Raw genomic sequence first — 26,453 nt, 5'->3', positions numbered from 1 at the left:
GTCTGCACTGCCATCAGCCAGTCCATAAAGAGAGCTAGTTGTTCTTTCTCATCTCCGCTTCACCCCCTGGACTAAGATGATTTTATCCCTCACAGATTTCTTAATCACCCTCTCCTCTCCCCACTGTAGAACAAACTGTCTAGAAAGCAAAAACGGTCACTTCCACTTGCCCTCATTAAAACTCTTACAGGATGAAGTTCAAGGTCCTTACCCAGTCCTGCCCACATTTGTGATTTGGCCCCTGTTGTCTTTTTAGCCTCAATTCCCATCATCCTCTGGGGCACATACTCCCTGAGCAGTTTGCACATTACCACCAGTGCAGTGTGCTCAAGTGAGAGGTGGTTCATTGTTTCCTCTGTAGGTGTCAGGTAATAGGCTTACCTGTGGCTCTGTGAAGGCCTCACAGGCTAGCACAGCATCTGGCACAGAGTAGGTGCTTCTGAGCACTGATAGACAGGTCAACCTGGCGGACCTTCTTAGACGTGAGGTTGGGCTTCTTTTGTTTATTTGTTTAGGTAAATACTTTGTATCAACTACTCAGCCAGTGAGACAGAGGCATCAACAGTGTTAGACACTTCAGACAATGACTATGGCCCCTGATTGAAGGGTAGTTGAATAAATAAATGACAGATTTCATGTGTATTGAGAGTAGTAGAATTTGTTACTGGGATCTTTGCATCCACGTCTTTAGTTGTAATGTAGTGTTAGTAGTTATCCTAATCTGTAAAGAATTCTTGTGTACCACTTGTAAAATACCAATGAGATGCTAAATGTAAATGAAGACACTCAAGAGATGTTTGTAGAGCACCAAACAGTATGCTTGGTGAGGAGTTAACAAAATAGAAATGGGCTCTGCCCTCCTGAAGCTTATGGTCTTATGAAACCAGATAATAAGTAAATGTTCCTCCATTTCTGCTTCCTACTGGCCATCGGTATCTCTCATTTGGACCACAGCATTGCCTCCACACTGGTCTCCCTATCTTCACTTAAGCCCTTGAGCCCTCTCTTCATGGCAACCAGAGAGGGCCTTTAAAAATCTAAATCGGGGCTTGTGTCTATCCTTCTTAAGGCTGTTCATGACTTCACATTGCAATTAGGATAGAATCCTAATTTCTTTCCATGGTCTCCAAGGTCAAGTTTGATAGGGCCTCTGCCTTACCTCCAGCAATGAATCAGGCCACCCTGTCCTGCTCTGCCCCACCCTCATCCCAGCAGCTCCAGCTCCAGCCAGGAAAGCAGCCTTGAACCCCACGCGCCTTCCCTTCTCAATACCTGTGTGTTGTTCTTCGCTCTGCCCATGCTGTCTACTTCTCATCCTTTAGCTCCACCTAAAACCAGTCCTTTCCAGCCTCACCACTGTTATTCTTTATCAGAGTCCTGCTAGCACTTAACACAAATTGTCATTTTCTCTCAGTTAATTGGGGAGAAAAGTTGTCTGAGATTGTGCTTTCATGTGCAGTTTAGAACAGAGAGGAGAGGACTGGGTCTTGAGATTTGCAGTGTAGTTATCCTTTCTTCTGTTTCTAAACAGATACCTAATTAAATTACTTAAGTGAAATCCCCAAGTCACTTGCAATCAGCTAAGGCATTCCTCCCACCAGTTTTGGTCAGACTGAATATGTCTGCAAAACAGGTTGTGTTTCATTGTGAAGCAAACATTTTGAAAATTAGAATGCATAACAAAAGCACGGCTGGGGTTAGCCATACAGAGAGTTACGTCTGAATATACTCAGTCTAGAATAGGCCTCTCCAAGGTGAAGAGCAAGCCGAAAGAGTAATAAAAAATTAAATGCTGGAAATTTTGGAGTCTTAAAGGAACAATGTTGGTCTGGGAACAACATATAGTTAGAAACCTAAAGTGTAAGGAAAAAGCAGTCTCTGAATCCTCAGGGTGCACGCTGAGAGCCGATGCTATTGGGGGTAACCAGAGCCTGTGGGAGATTGAAGGAGTTGTGAGGGAGAGCAGGAGAGGGTATGCTGAGGGATGAAGAGAGAGGAGATGGAAAGGGAGGGGAAAAGCCACATGGTCAAATGATACTAGGTCCTTCAAGGTCTAATCAAGGACTGGAGGACACAGTGTTCCTTCCTTAACTGATTGTAGATGGCGGTGGAGACAGAAGTGTCTCCAGCTGTGTGGCTTTCACTTTGCTGTGTGGCTGCAAAAGCAACATGACAGAGTGATGTCTGACCTTATTAGACAGTCCATCTTTGTCTAGAACAGTGGTTCTCAACCTTCCTAATGCCGCGACCCTTTAATACAGTTCCTCATGTTGTGGTGACCCCCAGCCATACAATTATTTTCGTTGCTACTTCATAACTGTAATTTTGCTACTGTTATGAATCGTAGTGTAAATATCTGATATGCAGGATGTATTTTCATTGTTACAAATTGAACATAATTAAAGCATAGTGATTAATCACAAAAATAATATGTAATTATATATGTGTTTTCCGATGGTCTTGGGCAACCCCTGTGAAAGGGTTCTTCGACCCCCAAAGGAGTCGCAACCCACAGTTGAGAACCGCTGGTCTAGAACATTATGGTTTCCTTCCCTGTGATTTCCATTTTTCAAAAGCTCCTGATTTCCTATTCCAATTTTTTCCCAGCAATAATTTATTGGAATTGTAGTTCTGGCCAAGATAGTTTTTTGTTTGTTTTTGGTGGGGAGGGGGGTCTCCTGGGGTGTATACATGTGCAGAGCGATTTAGGGATGAAGGAGCCAACATCCTCCTTGTAAATTTCAAAACTTTTCCAGGAGAACTGACCAGTCCTTTGTGCTATGGCTTGTTCACTGACTCTGCTGTTTGCCTGCAGCCTGCCACGAGTCCTGTGCAGCCTGCTGGGGTCCCACGGAGAAACACTGCCTGGCCTGCGGGGACCCGTTCCACGTGCTGAGAGAGGGCGCCTGTGAGAGCAGCTGTGGCCCTGGGTTTTACAACAAGCAGGGCACCTGCAGTGGTAGGTGCCAGACTTTGCATCTTTTCCTCTTTCAGGGGTCCCACGTTTAATTCAAATCATAGCACCAATAACTAATGTTTCTTTTACTCAATGAATATGCAATATGCTGACATTGCTGGTGTTTTAGTAGTTTGCAAAACGTGTGTTTTTACTTGGGGGAGATCCCCTTTAATACCTCCCTTTTCCCCTCAAGGTTTTTAGCTTGTTCTGCAGATAAAGACAGTGAGGACTGGGCTGCTTGTTCCAGACCCTCAGCTCAAGGGACAGGAGCAGGGCTTCCTTTCTCCAAATCTCAGACTGCCTTCCAAATATGCATGGAGACAAGGACACTTCCAGGCCAGCCAAGGGCAGACCTGCCTTTGTTTTTGGTGCCACTGACTTAAAACTAAAGCAGTTCTTGTTTAGTCTACCTTTAATACCCACTGCACAACAGTAAGTGTTAATCCGGCTTCCTGCGTCCCTGTGCCAGCCACTGTTCCAAGTACGTTATAAACACGCACTTACTGAGAAGCAGGAAAGTATGGTGGGGAAAGCGTGACCTTGGGCAAGTTACTTAATCTCTCCATATGCCCGTTTCCTGGATGGGGATAATACAGCACTCGTGGTAGACAGAAGAATGGCCCCTCAAAGATGTCCACATTCTAATCATTGTGATTATGCCGCCTTCAATGGCAGAAGGGGTTGGGAGGTGTGATTAAGTTAAGGATCTTGAGATGGGAGATTATCCTATATTACCCTCCTGGGCCAGTGTCATCACAAGGGTCCTTGTAGGAGGAAGGCTTGAGGGTGGCAGTCCGAAAAGAAGATCAGAAATGGAAGCAGGGGTCAGAGTGATGCCAGGAAGGGGCCCATGAGCTGGCAGGCAGCCTCCAGAAGCTGGAAAAAAACAGGAAATGACCCCCTTCCCCCCCTCAGGACTTCCAGAAGGAATGCAACTCTGCACACATCCTGATTTTAGGACTTCTGATCTCTAGAGTGATAATGAATTTGTGTTGTTTTAAACCACTGAGTTGGTGGTAATTTGTTAAGGCAGCAATGGGAAATTAATACACACCCACCTCAGAAGGCTGTTGAGAGGCATGAGTTAATAGCATTGCATTTAGCACAGTGCCCAACACAGAGTAAGTGCTATGTATTTGGTGTTTAATCCTCAGAACAATTTTATAAGATAGTTATTATCATCATGCTCATTTTCCTGATGAAAAACTAGCTCAAGATCACATAGCTCATAAGAGATAGAGTTGGTCTCTGGCTCCAGATGTTAACTGCCTCTTCACTACTGTGTGATCCCACTTACACGCCTCTTCCTAGATTTCCCCTCTCTTCTTTTTCTATTTTCCTCTCCCCTCTTTCTCTTCTCCTCCTTCCTCCTACCCTCCTGTCAGTCTTCAGATCATTCCCCTGCCCCTGTAGACATTGCCAAATAGACAGATAGCCACCTGACAGTGAGTGATTGCGTTTGCTTTGGGCATACCAATAGAAAGGCTAGTAGCAATGGATGAGTTGATCTTTGGGAGTTGACAAATCCACTTGCCTTAGGGAAGAGAGAGCTCTTAGCCTTCAATCCTGCATTTCTCCACACCAGCCTGCATTTGTTGTCCCACAAACTACAGACGTTTCCATGTTATCCAGCCCAATGTCTGATTCTCAGAAGTTGTATTAGTTTCTTTTTTTCTTTTTTTAAAATATTTTTTATTGATTTCAGAGAGGAAGAGAGAGAGAAACATCAGTGTATTATCAACTGTATTATACTCTACCATTGCCCTTGGTATCCACCGGAGATTGGTTTCACAACCCATGCAAATACCCAAATCTGCCAATGCTCAAGTCTCTTATATAAAACTAGAGGCCTGATGCAAGAAATTCGTGCAAGAGTAGGCTTTCCTCTCCCCCTCCTCTTCCTCTCCCCCTCCCACCTCGTCCTTGACTGGCATCGAACCTCAGGCCCTTCAATCCACAGGCCAACGCTATATCCACTTAGCCAAACCAATCTGTGCTCTTTGCCTCTCTTCTTTTTCCCTGGAAGAAGGAAAGGAGAAAGGCACAGGGGTTTTCAATCCATACCAAAAGGAGGGATAAACAACTCTACTTGGATGCAAAAGTAAGACCTCAGAGGCTTGAAATAGTGTACAGGTTGGGGAATTATGATGTGTTCCATCCATAAAGTGAAAGAAAGGATGGAAGGAGATGAGGTTGGAGAAAGGGGTCCCAGGCTGTCCTCACATGGAAGTCATTACAGACCCTCTCTTTCCCACACTCCCTCTTCACTCTCTTTCTCCCTTTCACCAGGTTCACCTATTTGCTTTAAAATGACCCCTGAATGGAAAATTGAAAACAATTCAGGCCTTAGGATTTTCACCTTTATCTTGAGAACAATAGGAAACCATTTGGCAAACTTAATTAAATGAGCAGTCACAACAGGTTTTCTTTTTAAGTTTATTCTCATTGCTGCATTGAGAATGGTCTGAGAAGGAATGGACAAGAAAGATTTGAACAGAGCAGTCAGGTGGTGATGGGTAAGAGAGATCTTGATGAACTGAAGTGGTGGTAGCAATAAGATAGAAGGAGTATTGGACAGGTGTGGAAAGTATTTCTAAGGTAGAATTCATAGGTCTTGCTGATGGGTTGAATGAGCTTTTACCCTCTCTGCATCCACCCCCTTGGGCATTTAACTTTGAAGTGTCCTCTGCCTTTGTCTTTGGACTTGACCATGTGCCTCGCTTTGGGTAATAGAATGAAGCAGAAGTGCAAATATGGTGGCTCTAAGTCTACAATTTGAGAGGCCTTGCTCTTTCTTGTGTTTCTGTCATCTCCATGAGGACATTCCTGAGGTAGCCTACTGACATGGAACAGTTACGTGGCAGAGACTTGAAGTGCCCAGTCAGCCCAGTTGAGTCTCGTCTAGATCAGTGGTCGGCAAACTCATTAGTCAACAGAGCCAAATATCAACAGTACAACGATTGAAATTTCTTTTGAGAGCCAAATTTTTTAAACTTAAACTATATAGGTAGGTACATTGTTATTAACTTAATTAGGGTACTCCTAAGTTGGCCTTTGCTAGAAATGTCCTCAATCTGATTGAGGTATGTTTGCTGAGGTCAACCCCTTCCAACTCTCCCGTCCACACTCCTCTTGTATACTTGTTTCATCTATCTCCTTTCTGAAAACCCACTTCTGCGCATGGGCCACGAAGTTTTAATAGCACTGTATGTGCACGCCAGCACGTGGTATTTTGTGGAAGAGCCACACTCAAGGGGCCAAAGAGCCGCATGTGGCTCGCAAGCCGTGGTTTGTCTACCACTGCCTTAGCACAGACTCTGTAACGCAACTGGCCTTCACCAACATGCCTTTTGATAAACAAGATTAGAATTTACACTTTTCAGAGTTTTCTAAGTTTTTATCAAGTGCTTTCAGAAATGTTCAAATAATATTTCCTGAAGAGCGGTGAACCAAGTCACTGATTGGTATCAGAATGTTAATTATGATGTCTGATGCTGATAATGCTGACTCATTTCCAATTCAGATTAGTGCTATTCAAGATAAAGACCTGCTGGTGTTGGTTTAATAATTTATAACCAAGCAGCTCATATCTGTAGCAATCTCAAGGTCAAGTGCTGAAAACAATCCAGAATAACCTGTTATGAACGATGGTATGTCTTCGTTGAAAGAATTTACAGTAACCATGTTCATCTGTGGTACATGCTTTGAGTTTTACAAATATTAGATATAAAGAGTGGGGAAACTCAAAGGACAAACCTCCTCATTCTTTAGTTATTTAAGTACTTGTGTTATTAAGAAGGCTTTCATGACTGTAGCTAACATAAATCAAAGCAGTTCAGAGGTTTCTGTTAACTGTTCTCTCCATTTTTCTGCCTTTTTGCCCCTTTTATTTTCCTTTCCCTTTTTCACCTAGGCACCTATTTTATTTTATTTTTTAATCTTTTTGTTTTTATATAAACAGGGTAATATCCTTTTGAGAACAGTTGACCTTCAAACAACACAGGCTTGAACTGTGTGGGTCCACTTATATGAGGATTTTTTTTCAATAAATACCTGTACTGTTTTTAATCCATGGTTGGGATGCTGAGGACTAACTGTATGCATTGATCCATGCTAGTGTAGGTAGCTAACCTGAGCATTTGCAGATTTTGGTGTCTGTGGAGGTCCTGAAACCAATTCCCCACAGATACTTAGGGTAGTTAAGTTTTGGAGGAGTCAAACATTCCATGTGGATTTTGACTTCATGGGGAGGATTGATACCCCAACAAAGGTAACTGTGTGTGCATGTATATTTAATGATATCATGTTATAGAAGTCATGTTGTTCTCTTCCTTTTTTTCTCAGCATTATGTTTTTAAGATTCATCCATGTTACTGTATCATCTAGCCCTTTGCTTCTTGCTGCTGCATAGTCCTCCCTGGTCTCCATCCCCACAGCTCATGCATCTACTCCCCAGTGATGGACTCCCTGTGTTTCTTCCATCCATGTGCCGTCACTAGAGAGCACTAGCAAATAGCTGCAAAAATGTCCCTTCATGAACTGTGTGGGAGGTTCTCTGGAATGGCTAACCCAGGGGTAGAATTGTTGGTTTTTGTATATATATGTGTATATATATATATATGTATGTGCCATGCCAACACAGCCAAGGGTTCAGTGAGCCTGAGGAGGGGCGGTGAAGGATTAAAGAAAAGACAGACAAAGAGAATAAGCTGGGGCTCCATGGATCTCCTGTGCCTGGATGAGGCCACAGAGAAGGATCCAGTCAGCAAGCTGAAGCTTTATTTTATAGTCAGAGAAAAACAAGGTAGTGGTCAACATAATTACAATGTTCTTCTGAGTTTCACTTGTTTTGGCAGCACTTGCTGCACCTCCCACAGCCCATTAGCTACCCAGGAAGGATCTTGAGAGTGTTATAAGGTTAAGCTTAATTAAGCTAAGAGGGCTCTGCCCTCTAAGCTGGGACTTGTTTGTGGCTCTGCCTCAGGTCAATCCGAGGCTTAATTCTAGAGCCACTCCCTACATATGTACATATATATAATATATATCTTTATTTTTATTGTTGACACTATTACTTCTTGACTCTGAATATTCCCTATGACTAAGTAGTGCCAGGTCGCTCACCACCATCTATAACCCAAAGCATGAGACCTCCCATTCCCACATCCTTACTACCACTTGGCATTATCAAGCTTTAGATTTTTTTCTGGTCAATAGGTATGCAGGGACATCCCATTTTAATTTGCATCCTTTTGATTATTAATGAGCTTGAAAATATCTTCAACTCCTTTTGGACTTTTGTGTTTCCTCTTCTATAAATTGAATTTTACAATGTTTTCCCTATTGTTTTATAGAGGGCCTTTCTGCCTTTTGGTTATTGGTTTTATGGAATTATTTGTATGTTATAGGTATTAACTCTTGTCAGTCTCAAATATGCAAATATTTCCCAATTTTTTACCTTTTAGCTGTTACTATGGTGCCCTTTGTTGAACAGAACATTTTAATTCATCATTTTTTACTTCAACATTTTGATTTTGAATTTTCAAAAAGAATTCTGTCCATTTTGAACTTGAATTGTCTTTTTTTTTCTGCTCAAGTTCACAAAGAAATTATTCTACATTTTCTTCTGTTAACCGGACAGTTTTATCTTAACTTACTTTTTTGAACCACCTGGAGTCCACTTATGGATATGGGTTTAAGTAGGGATCCAGTTTTATTTTTCTTCATTTCATGATCCAGTTTTCCCAAGATCATCTAGTAATTCAATCTAACCATCTCCATTGATCTTTATTGTATACTAGAGGCCCGGTGCATGAAAATTTGTGCACTGGTTGGGGGGGGGGTACCTCAGCCTGGCCTGCCCCCTCTCACAGTCTGGGAGCCCTCAGGGGATGTCCTACTGACACCTTAGTCTAAGCCGCAATCTGGCCTCCCTCTGTGGCTGATGATCATGGGAAGGCACCGCCCCCATCACCCCCTTGCTGCTGCTGCCTCTGGCCTCCCTCTACAGGAGGCAACCAGGCCGATCAGGGGAAGGCGACACCCCCATTGTGCTGCTGCCGCTGCTGCTGCCACTGCCAGCTGCTGTGGCTGCCTGAGTCTCGGCCCAGTCCTCGCAGCAGCAGCAGCCGCTGTGACTTTGTCCATAAGGTGTCTGGTCTAATTAGCATATTACCCTTTTATTAGTATAGATTAAATTTCTGTGTCTGTCTCTGAGCTATTCCAATAGTCTAAATTTCTGTCCTGTACATTATCACATTGTTTTGTTTTATGTTTTCATTGATTTCTGTTGCTTTGCAGTATGTCTCAATATCTGATTGGGTAAATTTTCCCTTTCTTGTCTCTTCAGTTTCAAAGTTGACTTAGTTATTCATGGGCTTTAGAACATGTTTATTAAATTCCTAATAAAATACAGCTGGAATTTTATTAATACTATATTGAAGTTATAGACTAGTTTTGGAGAAAATGACATCTTCCTAATGATTTTATGTAAATTTGAAAATTACACTTTAAGTATTACATTAGATGGGTCTTAAAAAATGTTGACTTACAATGTTTTTATTGTTGGTCAACTCTACATTTTTAAAAAATTTCTGCTACTGTTTATTTCTGGGGAAATCCACTTAGCTTAAAGATTGTTCTGTTCTGTTGAGATGTCAGTTCCAGAATTAGAAACTTTGGAGATTTTTATGGAGTGTGGGTGGAAAGATGCTTTTCAGATTTATTTTTGCTTCTTTGTTCCAGTTATGAGTTGAGAGGGTGATTTTCTTTTTCTTTCTATAGAGATCATTGTCTTTGTCCATTTACTGAATATTATCTTGCCTTACACATTTGCTTTTAGTGAGATGCTGGATCCTCCAGAATGCAGGATGGAACATTTGGCCCTATTGTTTGCATCTTATTTCCCTAGGTCTTAAAATGTTTTTCAGGAGAGTAGCATGGTGTAAGTGGATGAAACGAACAGATGGAATAGAACTCAGCATTGATTCTCTAATAGTGAGAAGGTCTGTTTTGTTTTTAAAGTATTTAACCAATGGGTTTAGAGTAGATAGAGTCCCAGACTTACCTGCTGGTGCATTTACCCTCACCTGCCTTCTTTCACTTTCAGGAAAGGAGGCCTTCTTCTGGACTGTCCAAGGCTAATCTCTCCTTCTGTACTTTTGAATGTATAGTCCCTTTTCCTCCTAGGTATTCTTTGAAGAATTATTTAAACTCTTCTCTTTTAAAAACCTTTCCTTGGGTCTATACTTGCCTTGAGCTTTTACAATATTGGAGAGACAAAACATCCTCTTACCCTTTTAATTATTTCTCTCTGTGTCCCCATCCATTCACAGGCAGGAGCCTTTAAGAGAACAGTTAATAATCATGGCCTTCACTTTCATTCTAATGACTCCACTTAAATGGTAGTGGTACAGGTTACCCATATCTCAATGTCTTAGTGTAGTGAGCCATGTTCAGACTTTATTTGTGCTTTCTGCACTTTAATCACTCCCTTCTTGAAACTTTTTTCCCCTCAGCTTCTCAGCCATCACACTCCTGTTTTCTCTTCTACCTTTGTGTCATTTCTTCTTGGTGACATTTGCTAGTTTTTTCTTTTTCCGTTAAATGTTGGCGCTCTCAGATCCCTGACTACTACTGCCTTATCCTTTATGCTTTTCCTGAATAAATCAACTAACTTCTGATTTCAGCAACCACCTATAAGTGATGACCCCCAGATCTCCCCCAGAGCTCCAGAACTATAAATCGGGCTGTTTCCTGGACGGCACCTATCCAAAACAGCCCATGAGAATCCTCACGACCATTCTCCTTCTTGCATTCTGTGAGTGGCATCATTCATCCCTTAAGCCAGACCCCTGGAGTCCATCTGAGACACTTTCTCCTACACAGGCCTCAAATCTATCATCTTCTCCACAGCCTTGATTCAATCCCTGATCATCTTGTTCTGTGAGCATGGCCATAGTCTTCCAGCTAGACCCCCAACTCCTTCATCACCTCTCCAAACTATCCTCTAAACTGAAGCCAAACTAATCTTTCTTATACCCAACATGGCGATGTTTCTATTGTAATCAAAACTTGGCAAGGGCTCCTGCTGCCTTCCTTCCATAAAGATGAGATCTAGACTGTAGAGTCTGGCATACAAGTTTATATCGTCTGGCCCTGTCCACTTTTCCAGCTGAATGGAGCTGCTTTTTTTCTGGACAGCCCAAACTTTTGCCAGGTCCTGGACCTTCCCTTGCCTTGCTGCTGAGGCCATTCCCATTAGCTGAGCACACTCTGATTCACTTCCCAAGACAATGTTCAAGGGTCGCTATTATACAAATCCTTTCCTGACCTTTCATATAAATGCATAAGTGAATGAGTAGATCCTGGAAGATTGAGAGAGTTCAACAACTTAACATTTTTGTAGCATAACCTTGCTTAGAAGAACTCTGAGTTCTGAATTCTCTCCCCAAGTAGGGTTGCCAGATAAAAGATGAAATATTTGGGACAAACTTAAACTAACTAATTATTCATTATTTATCTGCAGTTCAAATTAAACGGGGCATTTGGTATTTTTATGTGCTAAATCTGGCAACTCTATCTCTGAGGCCACTTTAACTTTAAGTCCTATATTAAATTGTATACACTGGAGGCGGGTGGAATGCCTCAGAGTATTTGTTATGCTTAGTGCAATGAATAATTCTTTGGTTCTTCAACTGTGAAGACAGAAAATGCAGATCTTTTGAAATATTGGAATCAAGGAAACAGCACTCAGTTGAGCAGTCAGAGAATGAGATTACTATGTCGATACCAACTGTGGACGTTGTAATGAATAGACTTCTCTGCTCTGTTGGCTCACTATTGACTTTCTCTAATGGGTTTTCCTCTCCCTTAGCTTGTGACCATTCCTGTGAAAGTTGTGGCCCCAATAGTCCCAGATGCCTTACCTGTGCTGAGAAGGCAGTGTTGCATGATGGCAAGTGCATTTCTGAATGCCCTGGTGGATATTATGCTGATGCCACTGGCAGATGCAAAGGTAAGACATGGGCCATCATTGTCATAGTCATCATTGACTAGACTGGGAGTTGTATCTGTTCACTTTGGAATCTGTGTGTCTAATGGGAAAATGTCAAAAGGAATAGCTTTTTCATTAGAGAATCTACATGTATGTGGTATGGGAATGGGAGACATGGGTGGATGCTGAGATACTAGAGTGATTAAATATTAAAACAAAACTTATATATATATATATTAATCAATCATTAGAGATCACTTGGTCTTTTTGAAATGCCAAGAACATCTTTAAGACCTTCATAGTGTACTTGTGTACTTGTAAACCATCACCAACTTAGATCAAAGGTATGACAGAATCATTCCTTAGGTGGCATTTATAAATACTACAGGGGCAAGCAAAAGTAGGTTAATAATAATAATAAATGATAATGCAATAATTAATATATAAATAATAGTACAGGAATAAACTCTGTGTTTCACATACTCCCAACTGTTGACCTATGTTTTGCCCACCACCCAGCACTAAAGGAGATGTGTGTGTCTGACATTGTCATATGTAGTGGTCAGATTCTTAAATGTAATTCTTACTTAGAGTCTCAGAATATCCAAGTTAAAGGTACCTTAAGTAATCATTTAGTCCAACTTCTCACAGTGTGTAAGCCAAGGAAACTAGGCCTGGAGATACCCAGACATGGTGAAGGGCATAGATAAATTCATGGACATGACAGTCAAAATTCCACTGCTCCCAACACTCAAACCTATGAACTTTCTACTCATCCCTATTCAGATGGGCAATTTTAGATTCAGGCAAACCCAGGGCTAAATTCCAGCCCTGCTACTAATTACCTGTGATCTTAGGTAAATATTTTAACTTCCCAAGACCAGTTTCTTCATCTTTAAAATAATCCTAATATATAAAAACCCAAGGTCCGTAACAACTGACCGAAGGCTTGACCAAACACTGGAAGTTAGTCCTGCAGTCAGTGCTGGGTGGGCATGGTAACCCAGCACTGACTGCCACTGGTGCGGGCACAGCAATCCAGCACTGACTGCCGAGGGAGCTGCAGATCAGGCCTGGAGAGAGAGCAGGGTGTGATCCGTAGCCTCCATAGTAGCTGTTGATCAGCTATTGCCTCTCTCTCTCTCTCCGGGCTTCGCCAGTTTCTCCCCAGGCCTTTGTGGGGGCTACTAATCAGCCCCGCCTCTCTTATCAGGCCTAGAGATAGGCCCAGAGACTCTGACTGGCATAGAAACCGACCAATGAGAACCAAATCTGGGTGAGCTGTGAGGAGCCAATGGCTGCCTAGGAGGCGGAGCTTTCGACGCTGATTGACATAGAAACTGACCAATCAGAACCAAATTGGCTGGCAGGAGAGGGCCCTTGGGGGTGAAATCAGGCTGGCAGAGGCAGTTAGGGGTGATCAGGCCAGCAGGGGAGAGCAGTTGGGGTGAGATCAGGCTGGCAGGGGAGGGAAGTAGGGGGTGGGGGAGATCAGGCTGGCAGGGGAGGGCCATTGGGGGCAAAATCAGGCTGGCAGGGGAGGGCAGTTGGGGGCAAGATCAGGGTGGCAGGGGAGGACAGTTGGGGGCAAAATCAGGCTGGCAGGGGAGGGCAGTTGGGGGCGAGATCAGGCTGGCAGGGGAGGACAGTTGGGGGCAAAATCAGGCTGGCAGGGGAGGGCAGTTGGGGGCGAGATCAGGGTGGCAGGGGAAGACAGTTAGGGGCGATCAGGCAGGCAGATAGGTGAGAAGTTAGGAGCCAGAGGTCCTAGATTGTGAGAGGGATATCCTAAACCGGCAGTCAGACATCCCCCAAGGAGTCTCTGATTGGAGAGGGTGCAGGCTGGGCTGAGGGACCCCCTCCTCTGTGCACGAATTTCATGACCAGGCCACTAGTGTTAAGAATACCTATCTCTTAATATTACTGTGAAGATTAAAAGTGGTAATGTGTATAAAACACTTAATACAAATACTAAATAAAGGATAACTAGTAGTAAGTATAGATATAAATAGGTATAGCATGGATAAAAGTGGGTAATTGGGCAATGTGGGCAGTTCTAGAGATATAATCACCCCCTAACACATCTTTTCTTTTGATTTGGTGTGAGAGCTGAAAAGAGATTGAGAGTGATGGAGGAGAGGGCTTCCCAGCACATACCGAACCCAGCCAAGAAGTGGGCTCTAAAGTCACTTGGGTCCCTTTGTGCTCATCTCTCACTCTCTTCCTCAGTATGTCATAACTCGTGTGCCAGCTGCTCTGGACCCAGGGCCTCTCACTGTACAGCCTGCACCCACTCTCGGGCTCTGCGCCAAGGCCACTGTCTGCCCAACTGTGGAGTGGGCTTCTACCCCGACCACGGGATCTGCAAAGGTATCATTGGTGTCATCGTATTCTTAATTGACTTTCCCATCTATAAGGACATAGATTTAAGTTACTATATTTTTATTGATTGATTTTAGAGAGAGAAAGGGAGAGAGAAACATTGATTTGTTGTTCCACTTATTTATGCATTCATTGGTTGATTTTTGTATATACCCTAACCGGGAATCTTATGCACAAATCCAGGGCTCTAACCAACTGAACTCCCTGATCAGGACCTAAGTTACTTTTCAGTTCAGCTTTCCTTTGGTATCTACACTAATAAAAGAGAAACATGGTAATTGGTGTATGACCGCTACCCTTTTCATTGGCTAATCAGCAAGATATGCAAATTAACTGCCAGCCAAGATGGCGGCCAGCCACCAGGCAGCTTGAAACTAACATGAGGCTTGCTTGCCTCAGTGACGGAGGATCGTTGGAGGAAACCAACATTCCCCGCCTGCGGCTGCAGGCCTCTGAGCGGGCAGTTTAAGAAACATTGTAACAAATACCACCGGACTTCAGCCAGCAGATTCACAACATTGTAAGCAAAGGCCAGAAACCTACTTTCAGCCACAGAGGCCTAAGAGCTGGAGCCAAGCCTCAAGGTAAAGCTGGCCCAGAATTAAAAAAGAAAAAGAAAAAAAGGAGCGGTTGGGAACTTCAGTCACTCCCAGCCTGAAAACAGCCCTCAGCCTCTCACCCAGACTGGCCAGGCACCCCAGTGGGGACCTCCACCCTGATCCAGGACACCCTTCAGGGCAAACCAGCCGGCCCCACCCATGCACCAGGCCTCTACCCTATATAGTAAAAGGGTAATATGCCTCCCGGCACCGGGATCAGCATGACAGGGGCCAGCGCCCAAACCCCCTGATCGCCCTGTGGCTCTGTGTGTGACAGGGGGCGGGGCCCCAACCCCCTGAGCAGCCCTGCTCTGTGCCTGATAGGAGGGAGCTCCCCAACCCCGCCCCCATGGGCCCTGCTCTGTGTGTGACGGGGTAGAGCCATAACCTCCCCATCGGCCCTGCCCTGAGTGTGAGAGTGGCGGCGCCCCAACCTCCTGATGGGCCCTGCTCTGTGTGTGACAGGGGCAGTGCCCCAACCCCCTGATTGGCCCTGCTCTGTGCATGACAGGGGGTGGCGCCACAACCTCCCCATCGACCCTGCCTTGAGTGTGACAGGGGACGGTGCCCCAACCCCCCAATCGGCCCTACCCTGAGTGTGACTGAGGGTGGCATCACAACCTCCCAATCTGCCCTGCTCTGTGCATGACGGGGCGGCGCCCCAACTCCCCAATCGGCCCTGCTCTGAGCCCGACCAGGGGTTGCACCTAGGGATTAGGCCTGCCTTCTGCCACCCGGGAGCAGGCCTAAGCCAGCAGGTCGTTATCTCCCGAGGGGTCCCAGACTGCGAGATGGCACAGGCTGGGCTGAGGGACCCCCCTTCCCCCCGAGTGCACAAATTTTTGTGCACCGGGCCTCTAGTATCTTATATCAGTGATGGTGAACCTATGACACGCGTGTCAGAGGTGACACGCGAACTCATTTTTTTGGTTAATTTTTCTTTGTTAAATGGCATTTAAATATATAAAATAAATATCAAAAATATAAGTCTTTGTTTTACTATGGTTGCAAATATCAAAAAATTTCTATATGTGACATGGCATGAGAGTTAAGTTAGGGTTTTTCAAAATGCTGACATATCGAGCTCAAAAGGTTCGCCATCACTGTCTTATATGGCAATATATACAGTATATGCTTTCTTTTCTTACCAAGAGATAATCTGAAAAATTACATTTCAATATCTGTGAAGACTCCCACAGGTTCATGATGTTTTTGGCCATCCTTCAGAGGAATGCCATTTCCTTTGCCATGCATTAGAACCACTCTCATTTCCTTGCTTTTCTATTCTTCTAGCATTGCTGATGTCTTCCTTAGTCTTCATTTTGTTTTTCCCTGAAGAAGCTCTTTTTGTTAATGATGCTGCCGAGCACACTGAGCGTCACCAGCACTGCCTCTGGGCTGAGGAAAATGGAAAATCTTAAATAGCTGTTTGCCAAGAAAGGCTTTGGGCTCCTTTGGAGGGCAGTAACATTTCAGCTTTTTGGAACTAGAGCATTGGGAGCGAACACTTCAAATGAAATTAACTTATATTTATTTATGCACAGGGCACCTTAGAAAAGAGCTTCAGAATAGTTACAAGCAAAACGTTTTTAAAACAGGCAGCTGCAATAAATATTATGAAAAGGAGAATGTAGTGAGTCTTTTAAAGAACAGGAAAACTAATTGTATAAAATGTGGGCCTGAGAGAACTCATGTACTCCATTTGGCTCTGATTTCTACCAGTAGCCAGGGAAAACAAGGAGCTGTGATGGATTATGAAATTATTGTGACTGCTCAAAAGAGGCCTCTTCCTTGTTTATAAGAGCAGCCTTTTCTCTCATAAATTCTAAAGGGAATTTGCTGTCTGGACCCCTATATACTGGGTGATGAATAACATAATGGACAATATCACAATGACCATGTTTGCAAAAAACACAGCAATAGCCTTTATGTGAATGCTTCTTAAAATCTTCAATAAAAACTGAAGACATAATGTTAAATCGCCATTCAGTAAATGTGTTTCTCTGGAGAACCAAGCCAATATTGTCCATTTTGCTGTTATTCTTGTGTTGTGTTTTGTTTTTCTTTTTAATCTAGCTAGGCAGCTCTTACAGGACCTGAGAGATATGACTAGTTAGCCTCACCCTCATTTTGCCCTTCGCAAGTATTATTATTACCACTTTGTGTTTTGGTATAGCACACTAGAAAAACAATATTCTGGAAGGATGTATCTGGTGAACTTCTCTTAGTGGTTTTGATTTAATGATAGCCCCCCTCACCCCTATTGGTTGCAACCTATATATGACCCTGGGATTGTTTTCTGCATTCTTTTCCTTTTGGCAGCCTGTCATTCCTCTTGTCTGACTTGTGTGGGTCCAGAGCGCTCTCACTGTACCCAGTGCAAGAAGCCAGAGGAAGCACTGCAAGCCGAGCAGCTGTCTGGTGTGAACATCAGCTCGGGCGAGTGTCTGTCTCACTGTAGAGCCCAGTTTTACTTGGAGAACACTGGGCTGTGTGAAGGTGAGTGATCATGATTTGAGAAAACCTTAGGAACCTTCTGGCCTTACTACTTCAGAGATTCCGTGAGGTGAAGCCACAGCCAGGAAGGTCTGTGTTTTCATATAAGTACGGTTCTGGGATGCTCATGGATGAAGTAGAAGGCTGACATGCCAAAGAGGGCCCCACTGATATTCTCCTTGCCTTTGTGAGGAGTAGATGATCTGAAAGAGCTGGTTCCTTTCACCCCACACTGTCCCCAAAGTTATACTCAGAAGTTCCAGACAGGAATTCTTTCAGAGGCCAGTATGAGGAGCTAAGAAAGACTCAGTGCTCATGTAGAATTCCGTTTATTATTTCTTCTAATTTGCTACTCGGAATATGAATTTGTTCCTTCAGGGCAAAATCTGGACTTCTGTCAAAATTTAGAAGTGATTCCTGTCATTGCCTTGGCATATCTATAGAAAATTGATGTCATCCTGAATAATTTGATTTAATAGCTAGGTCAACAATGAGTGGTTGAGGAGATAAAGGGGATATATATATATATAATTTCCTACAAGAAGCTGCCTTGCTGTTGGAAAATTATTTCATTCTAAAGCTACCTGAAAAAAATTATTACTCACATTTCCCACTGTAAGCATAACATGTGTGTCATTAAATAAATTTTTGAATGTAAAAAAAGTATAAAAATAATCTGCCCACCACCTACCACCTAAGCCCACTTGCCTTTACCATTTTGCTGTAATATACATGAGGATTTTTTTTTTTCTCTGCATAGCTTCAAGTTTTTTGCCACATAACTCTATAAATGTGCTGCAGATGCAATTTTGTATCCTACAGGCCCATTTATTAATGTGGCTTCCCTTTCACATTGGAATACACTCTCACATGGCAATGCTGGATTTCAAGGTTAGGCTAAAAGATCTTGGATGCAGTGAGTCATAGGCATAGTAGGAAGTATGCAGATTGGAATGTAGAGACCCCAGGCAAGACACTTAAGCTCCATGAGCCTTTGCATTCACTGCATTAGAAGAGGGATAATTTTCTTTCACACTGGCGTTTTACCAGGGCCGGAGGAGGTTAGGAGTGTGAAAGCGTTGGTAAATTGATAAAGCCCCCATGCTCAAATGGTATAAACCTCAGCCATGTACTCAGGTGTTCAGGAACACTGTAGGGGTAACCTCCTGCTCCCTGGCAAGCACCAGGACCCCAGGGTGTTTACATTGATATCTAAAAATTGGGGGAAGGGTCACTACTCTCCCGACATCCGGGTTACTGCCGGTGTATGCATTGCCCAAATTCTCTATGGTCCCTTACACTCCCCTGGCTCTGTTTCCACAGCACTTGAGAACTAGGAGGATCTTTGTTGCTGCTGTGAGAGCCAGTGCCTCCCAAAGCACGTCACACAGCCTTCCCCTCGCATCCCAGAAGCAATGGAGAAGAAATCTCCCCAAGCTGCTCCCCACAGTTAGCTTCTTTCTACAGTGTGCAGCACTATCATAAAAATGAAATGATTAACATTTTAAGTGATACTGTCAATAAAAATTATAGGGGCCAGGGTTATTCAGCCAGAAAATCATGTTACTGGTAATTTGGTACACAAATCATGAGCCAGGCACTGTGAAACACGCCATACTTGTTTACTCACTTGTCCTGACGCCAACCTTATGGGGTCAGTGGCACAACTAGAGGAGAAACAGAGGCTTGAGGAAGTTAAGGTCGTAACTTGCTCAAAGTCATGTAGCCAGGACAGAGTGGAGTCCAGTGGGACGTAAGTCATCCTGTCTCCAATTCCCATGCTCTAAACCAGGATGCTACTGTATTCATCAGTGAAGGGCAGAAGCACCGTGTGCTAAGGGTGCAGGATTGAGTCATTATAAATGAACAAAGGGATGTTTTCTGGGAATTTCTTTATACAGACACTTTTTAAAAAAAGAGGATTACATCTAATCCCTCTGGAATGGCTTCATTGTGGTCCCGAGTAAAAGGACCAGATTGACCTTTTGAGTCCTTGTAGCCCCATGATTTCATGCTAGTTAATATAATATTATTAGGTATCACACATAGAGCTGTCTACTCTCATTTATTACCAAATCCCTGTGCAATCTCAGCTAGATAGATAGATTGTTGTACTCAATTTACAAGTGATGAGAATGTGGCAGAAAGAGGTTAATTGAGTTGCCCAAGATTTCATTGGGAAACTGAATGCAAACACCAATTGTTTCGAACCCTGCCTGAGTAGCAAGTGTGTTGATTGATGTATTTCCTGTCACTCATCCTGTATCTCTGGAAACTGTTCTGCCTTCCCCAAATCTGTTCCATTTTCCATTCTACCAGAGTGTGTCTGTGAAATCAGGCCCTGGGAGTGCTATGAGATTGCACGGGACTCTCCTCACACAGTCCCAGAAATGTCCTTGCCTCTTTGCAGAACATTTAGAAAGGCTGGAGGTGTGTGTGTGAGTGTGTGTGTGTGCGCACCATTATGAATTTATTTTATAGTGCCTTTGATCTTGAGTGCTTTTCTAGAAAGAGGAGAAAAACAACTGTTTTCCAGAACTCTCCCTCTTCCCTTTTCTGAGACTATAGCATGGGGTGATCAGAATATCACTGCAGCTAATGAAAGTGAGAAGCAACATACTTAGCCTCTGAAATGGTATCAGAATTATTATAAAAGTTTCTACTCCAAGCTACAAGACAAAATCAGGCATTATCTACTGAAAAATGAAGCAAAAATGTATTCAAGATATTAGACTAAAGTCCAAGTCTGTGATTGATGAATGAAAAAACATAAAATTAATAAGCAGTGACCAGAGAGAACACCGTGTATTCCTAGCTGTAGGACATCTTTATTCATTTCTTCTACAAATGTTTGTGGAGTGCCTTCTGGGTGTCGGGCACTGTGGTACACTCATGAATGAGTCAGATGAAACTCCTGCTCTCAGGGAATTTATATTCTGGTGAGAGAAATGGATAATAAAGAAATAAATGAATAACAAGAGCAGCAACAAAATCCATGGCTCACACTTGGCTACCGATCTATGCTCTAATGCCCACACAAAGTAATGGGGAAGGAGGAACGGAGTTGAGGCAGCCTCCAAGGTGGAAGTGCTATGGTGAGATGGGGACAGCCACCTTCAGGAGTTGGTCCTGTGTCTTTGGCTCATTCTCTGAAACTTGTGTACCTCAGAAGATGGGCTTTGACATTATGCTTCTTTTTCACATGGTCTCTAGTTTTCCAGCATGTGGCAAGATGTGCTAGTACAAAGGGGAGTCCATTACTAATTGTGAGATAATTTGGAGGTATTTGGTGGTTGACCAAATTTGTCCATGTTTATTAAACACTAGAGGCCCCATGCACAGATTCGTGCACTGGTGGGGGGGTGTGGCTTTTGGGGATTGGCCTACTGTGGGAGCGCCGTTCATCCTGGTGAGCTGAGCAGCTGTGGATCTGCCCTCTGAGCAGTTGCTCCTGCAGTGGGAACACCGCTCATCCTGGTCAGCCGGGTGACGTTCCCACTGTGGAAGCGCACTGACCACCAGGGGCAGCTCCTATGTTGAGTGTCCGCCCTCTGGTGGTCAGTGAGCATCATAGTGACTGGCCATTCTGCCGTTTGGTCGCTGGGCATATATATATGATCCTGGTATCTAATAGAGGACATAGTTGCTTACAAAATATTTTCTTCTTTCCAAACCCAGATGCCTTGATATATATATATATATATATATATATATATATATATATATATATATATATATATATATATATATATATATATATATATATTTCATTAAAAGAAGAATTTTAATAATCTTACCTAGAGTAGACCTCACCCGTTTTAACTGATTATTCATTGGTATTGACAAATTTAAGTTAAAAGGGGAAAAAAAAGAAACACAGCCAAGAAACACCCATCAGCCCTCTTGCCCAAACAAAACAAATTACAAATCAGTAAAATCCCATGCCCTCCAAAACAACATCAAAAATCCATCCCCACCAGTTTTCCATGCCCCTGGGCGCTAGGCCTGGGCCCTAACAGACATGGGGGATGGACAAGATTGAGTACCTGGGGCTCCTGTCCCTGGGAGGTCTCCCCTCTCTCGCTGATGTTCTTGGCTTCAGGTCAGATTGCTCAACTCAGTCTCAGATTCTCCTTTCACTCTTGTTGAGGATTTTTTTTTCTCTCGAAAAGGATTCAGTTATTTTGAAGATAGCTTTTCATTGAGCTTGTAGAGTGGAGCCTCTCATTAAAGTCTCCTGGGACTGTGTTAAGATGTGATTCAGATTTGGTAGGTCTGGGTGGCGTCTGTGTCTGCATTTGTGATGTGCTCCCAGGTGAGGCTGTTGCTCCTGGTCCACTGACCAGAGTCTGAGGAAGGAAAACCTCTGATGAAAGAAGATAAGCACATCACTTATCTCTGGCCGCCTTCTTCTTCTTCTTCTTCTTCTTCTTCTTCTTCTTCTTCTTCTTCTTCTTCTTCTTCTTCTTCTTCTTCTTCTTCTTCTTTTTTAAATATATTTTATTGATTTTTTTACAGAGAGGAAGGGAGAGGGATAGAGAGTTAGAAACATCGATGGGAGAGCAACATCGATCAGCTGCCTCCTGCACATTCCCCACTGGGTATGTGCCCGCAACCAAGGTACATGCCCTTGACCGAAATCGAACCTGGGACCCTTGAGTCCACACGCCGACGCTCTATCCACTGAGCCAAACTGGTTAGGGCTGGCATGCTTCTTCTAACTAAAACTGTTTTTTGTGTTTTTTTTTTTTAAATTCCAATTGTTATTTCTTCTCATTGCCAACAATATACATGCCACAGAACCTCTAAAAAGTACAGATAAGAAACTAATCTATTACCAAGTTACCTAGATTTAGCAAATAAAAATACAGAATTATGAAATAAAAATGCAGGGTGAGGCAAAAGTATGTTTATAGTTGTTTGTGTGAAAAAGAATACAATAATTAATAAATAATAATACAGTAATAAACTCTGTTTCATGTACTCACAGCTATCAACCTACTTTTTCCCCACCCTGTATTTTGCAAATAAAAAACATAATTTTTTTAGTATAAGTATTTCCCAAATATTGCCTGAGATATTCTAAAATATTATTTGTTGTTTACCTGAAATTCAAATTTAACTAGGTATTTTTATTTTATCTGTAAATCCTACCTATGATCCTGGTATCTAATAGAGGACATAGTTGCTTACAAAATATTTTCTTCTTTCCAAACCCAGATGCCTTGTTCTTCATTTCACACTAGAGTTTTACAATTTAATTTCGGGCCAGGCCATCTCAATTAATGATGTGGTTCAATCACCATGTCCACAATTGGCAATGGTGACCAGGAAGGGATATGAACATGATCAGGATGATTAGTTTGGCCATGTAATTGCCTCGATTCTGTGGCAAATTAATGATGGATTCTCTCAATTCCCAAACAGTTCAGCAAGAGGTTGAAAATAATATACTTTTAAATTACAAGCTTTGTGTTAAAAATGAACTCTCTACTACAATAATGAATTCAACTCACACTTTTTCTAATGTATTATGTCAGGAGAAACTGCTTTAAAGAAAAAATGCGGAGGTAGCAAACACCCCAGTGGCCACCATCCCCCACACCAGCAGCCTTTTCATTATACTCACGGCATTTGGTCAGGTAAACATCAGGGAAATTTTTGCAACTAAATTTTTTCAAGCCTCCTTTTTCAGTCTTGAACATAGTATTGCCTTCTTAAGCTGGGTGTTACTGCATGGGGCAAAATTGCACAAAATTAATACCAGTTTGATATCAATAGTTAAAGCTTTTCAACTTTCTTGAGATATAATTGACACATGACATTGTTTTGGTGTAAGGTGTACAACATAATGATTTGACATATGGATATATTGGGAAATGATCCCCACAATAAGTTCAGCTGATATTCATTACCACATAGTTACACTTTTTTTTTTGGTATGTGTGATGAGAACTTGTAAGATTTATTCTCTAAACAACTTTTTAATATACAACATGGTATTTTTAGCTATTGTCACCATGCTGTACATTACATCCCCAGGACTTGCTTATCTTATGATTGGAAGTTTGTACCTTTGGACCAGCTTCACTCGTTTTCCCTGTACCCGCCCCATCCCCCATCCCAACCACTAGTCTGTTCTCTAAACCTTATCATTCAGCCGCCAAAGCTCTTGCTTGTCTCTCAAACATTTGTGATCACCCAAGCTACTTTCTTTGTTCTTAGTGGCTCCCGGTAGTTGAGGATATGCCAAGACCTGTCAGTGTCCCAAAGGAGAGGAAGCTAGGCAGCCCCTTGATGCAGGCTGATTGAAAGCCGGGTCTCCAGGCAGCAGCTTATAAGTATGTAAAAACATCTCTTTGGGGGGAAACACTGCGAGATGGGTGTTTATATTCACTCTTTTTGGGAAACACTGTGAGATGGGTGTTTATGTTCACTCTTTTTGGGAAACACTGTGAGATGGGTGTTTATGTTCACTCTTTTGGGGGGAACACTGAGAGATGGGTGTTCATGTTCGCTCTTTTGGGGGAACACTAAGAGATGTTTATGTTCATTCCCTCTGAGCCCAGGAGGGATAGCTGGTTTGCTATAGTCCTGTTGAACCCAGGAACGCCAAGCCCTACTGGCCACCAGAGCCAGGCTATCAAGGGTGTGTCCTTTGGGTGGCAGCAGCAGCAAAACTCAGGCATCAGCCATGTGCACAAACTCTTTCCAGGGAGACGCCAGTGACCTGGAGCAGGGTAGAGGGAGAGGGTGAATCAGTGTCTGCCAGCCTCCCAGGTCTCGGAAGACATCACAGACAGTCTTGTTAAATTAGAAGTATGACCTTCAGGCTACAGCTTTTAAGAAATGCAGACATGTCTCTTTCAGGGGAAGTCTGGGAGATGGGCGTTTCTGACTGCTGCCTCTGTTCTGAGCTTGGGGAACAACTTTCACGAGTCTTTGCAAGTCATTAAGAACTGCTTCTTCATTCTCTATAGTCTGATGGATCTTGTGGGAGCAAGGCCGCATTGGCTTTCAGCCCTATAGTTTTGGGGACCCATCCCTCAGATAGAAATCCTAAAAGTTGGGGCACTAGATGTTGGGTCCAAACCCTTCACTCCTCAGGGAGAAGCTGGGAGTGGGGAGTTCCCTGGCATTGTCTGTTGCTGTTCTGGGGGTAGGGTAGATGGCGACAGTGCCTCAGCCTTTCCTACCCAGGTTGATAAGGGTTTTTTCTCCTTTGCTGATGCATAGTAGGAGTTGCTCTGCTAGTTGCTGGATTTTTTCAGAGGGAATTGTTTCATTTGTGTCTGTGGGAGGAAGTGAGCTCAGGAGCCTGCTGTCACCATCGTGGATGGGAACACCAATTTTCTTTTTAAATAACAAATCCACCAATTATTTTGGTCAATTAATTAACTTGCTTCAGATAAATTGGAAGAAACAAAGTATACTGTGAGTATTTTGATCTATTTAGCTGTTGCTAAGATTCACCGAAGGCCTTAAGGCAAAGAGTTTTAATTAAAGAAATAAATGGGCAGGAGTCTGCCTGCTCAACTTAAGAGTATGTTACTATTTATGAAGTTGGGGTTCCCTTGAATTAATTTAATAAAAGACGCGGCTTCTATATTAAGCAGTACTTTTTAATGTAGGCCCCAGAGTGCTGGCATAAGCTCTCCAAACACATGCCTTCTGGTAATGTTCAATCCTCTTCACTTCCTCCTCCTTGCTTCTGTAGCTTGGGTGTACTCAGCTTTAGGGATAGAAAGATGAAAAGGATACAAACCATGCCTACAGGAAGCACGATCAAATAGGGGAGGCTGACATCTGAACAAGTAATTAAAAGAACATGCAGCATGCTGGAATGGCAGTAGGGCAAGGTACAGAAAGCCCAAACAAAGGACTCTCTCTGGCGGACAGTGTATCATCAGGCTGTCTGTGGAAGGATTGATGGGAGCTCACCAGGGGAAAAGGAGGGAAAGGACATTCTAGGCCAAGGAAACAGCAAGGACAAAGGCATGGTGTGTTTGGAGAAGGGCAGTGTATTTGGTATTCCTGCAGTGTAAAGGCCAAAGCAGTGAATTGTGGGGACTGGCACTGGAGATGTGGGGTGAGTCATGTCATGAAGTGCTTAATGCGCTGGGCTAAGGAGCTTAGAGTTGACACTATTGGCATTGGAGAACCATGAAAAGATCTTAAGAAGGGGAATAATTTAGTCAATTGGCATTTTATAAAGTTCTAGCTGATGGTTGTATGGCAGGTAAGTGTGAAAACAGAGTGGGGCTGGTTAGGAAGCTTTGGCACTTATCATATCATGAGTGAGGGACCAGAGGATGGTGAGGTTGAGCTAGATGTAACAGAGATTTAAGAAGTAAAAATCAATGTATCTTGGATTTGTTGTAGTGATGGAAAAGTAGAAGTCTAAGGTTTCAGCACAAGTTGCTTAGTGAATGGTGGGGCTACCAAGTGAGGCAGAGAATACAAAAGAGAGACCAGATAGGGGAGAGGATGTGGGGTTGGAGGTGGCTGATAAGTACAGTTTTTGAGAGAAGAGATGTAATATAATTTACACTAAGTAGGTATGGACCAAGCTTGGAAGTGTTAATGAGTAGTATTTTAGAAATTTGGAGTATGAGGTACTGATGAAACACCATGTGAAAATATCCCTTAGGCAGTTAGATTTATGTGATTGGAGTTCAGAGTAAAAGTCAGAGCTGTACACATAAATTTAGGAGTCACCGGCATGTAGGGCATCATTAAAGCTGTGAATTAGTTTGCCAGAGAATGAGAAGAAAAAGGGCAGGGGGTGCAATTTTGGGAAGCTCTAATATTCATGACATAAATAGAGAAAGGCTAAAAAGAAATGATCAAAGAAATAGGAGAATTAGAAGAGTTTACTGCCAATATTTCCATGGAAAAGATGTGATTTTTACTCTTAAGGCATTCCCAATATACTTAGGTGAAATCATGCTCATTAATAAGGAATAGGAGGGTGAAGGGAAGAGGGAAACTGATTTTATTTGACTTCACTCATTTCAATTTTCAT

At 42.9% G+C, this 26,453-nt stretch overlaps 1 protein-coding gene across 1 annotated transcript in view; it reads left to right on the top strand.

Annotated features, from left to right (window-relative positions):
• Positions 1–26,453, top strand: part of FRAS1 (Fraser extracellular matrix complex subunit 1) — a 456,634-nt gene that overhangs the window by 224,336 nt on the left and 205,845 nt on the right. The window contains exons 15-18 of the mRNA XM_059667675.1: positions 2,816–2,959; positions 11,832–11,972; positions 14,181–14,321; positions 17,255–17,431. Coding sequence (XP_059523658.1) covers positions 2,816–2,959; positions 11,832–11,972; positions 14,181–14,321; positions 17,255–17,431 — 603 coding nt within the window. The remainder of the gene's footprint in view (positions 1–2,815; positions 2,960–11,831; positions 11,973–14,180; positions 14,322–17,254; positions 17,432–26,453) is intronic.

Source organism: Myotis daubentonii, chromosome 1, assembly GCF_963259705.1.
Source record: "Myotis daubentonii chromosome 1, mMyoDau2.1, whole genome shotgun sequence".
NCBI classification, from domain to species: Eukaryota; Metazoa; Chordata; class Mammalia; order Chiroptera; family Vespertilionidae; genus Myotis; species Myotis daubentonii.
The sequence above is the reverse complement of the archived record's forward strand: the minus strand, read 5'-3'. Positions and strand labels throughout refer to the sequence as shown.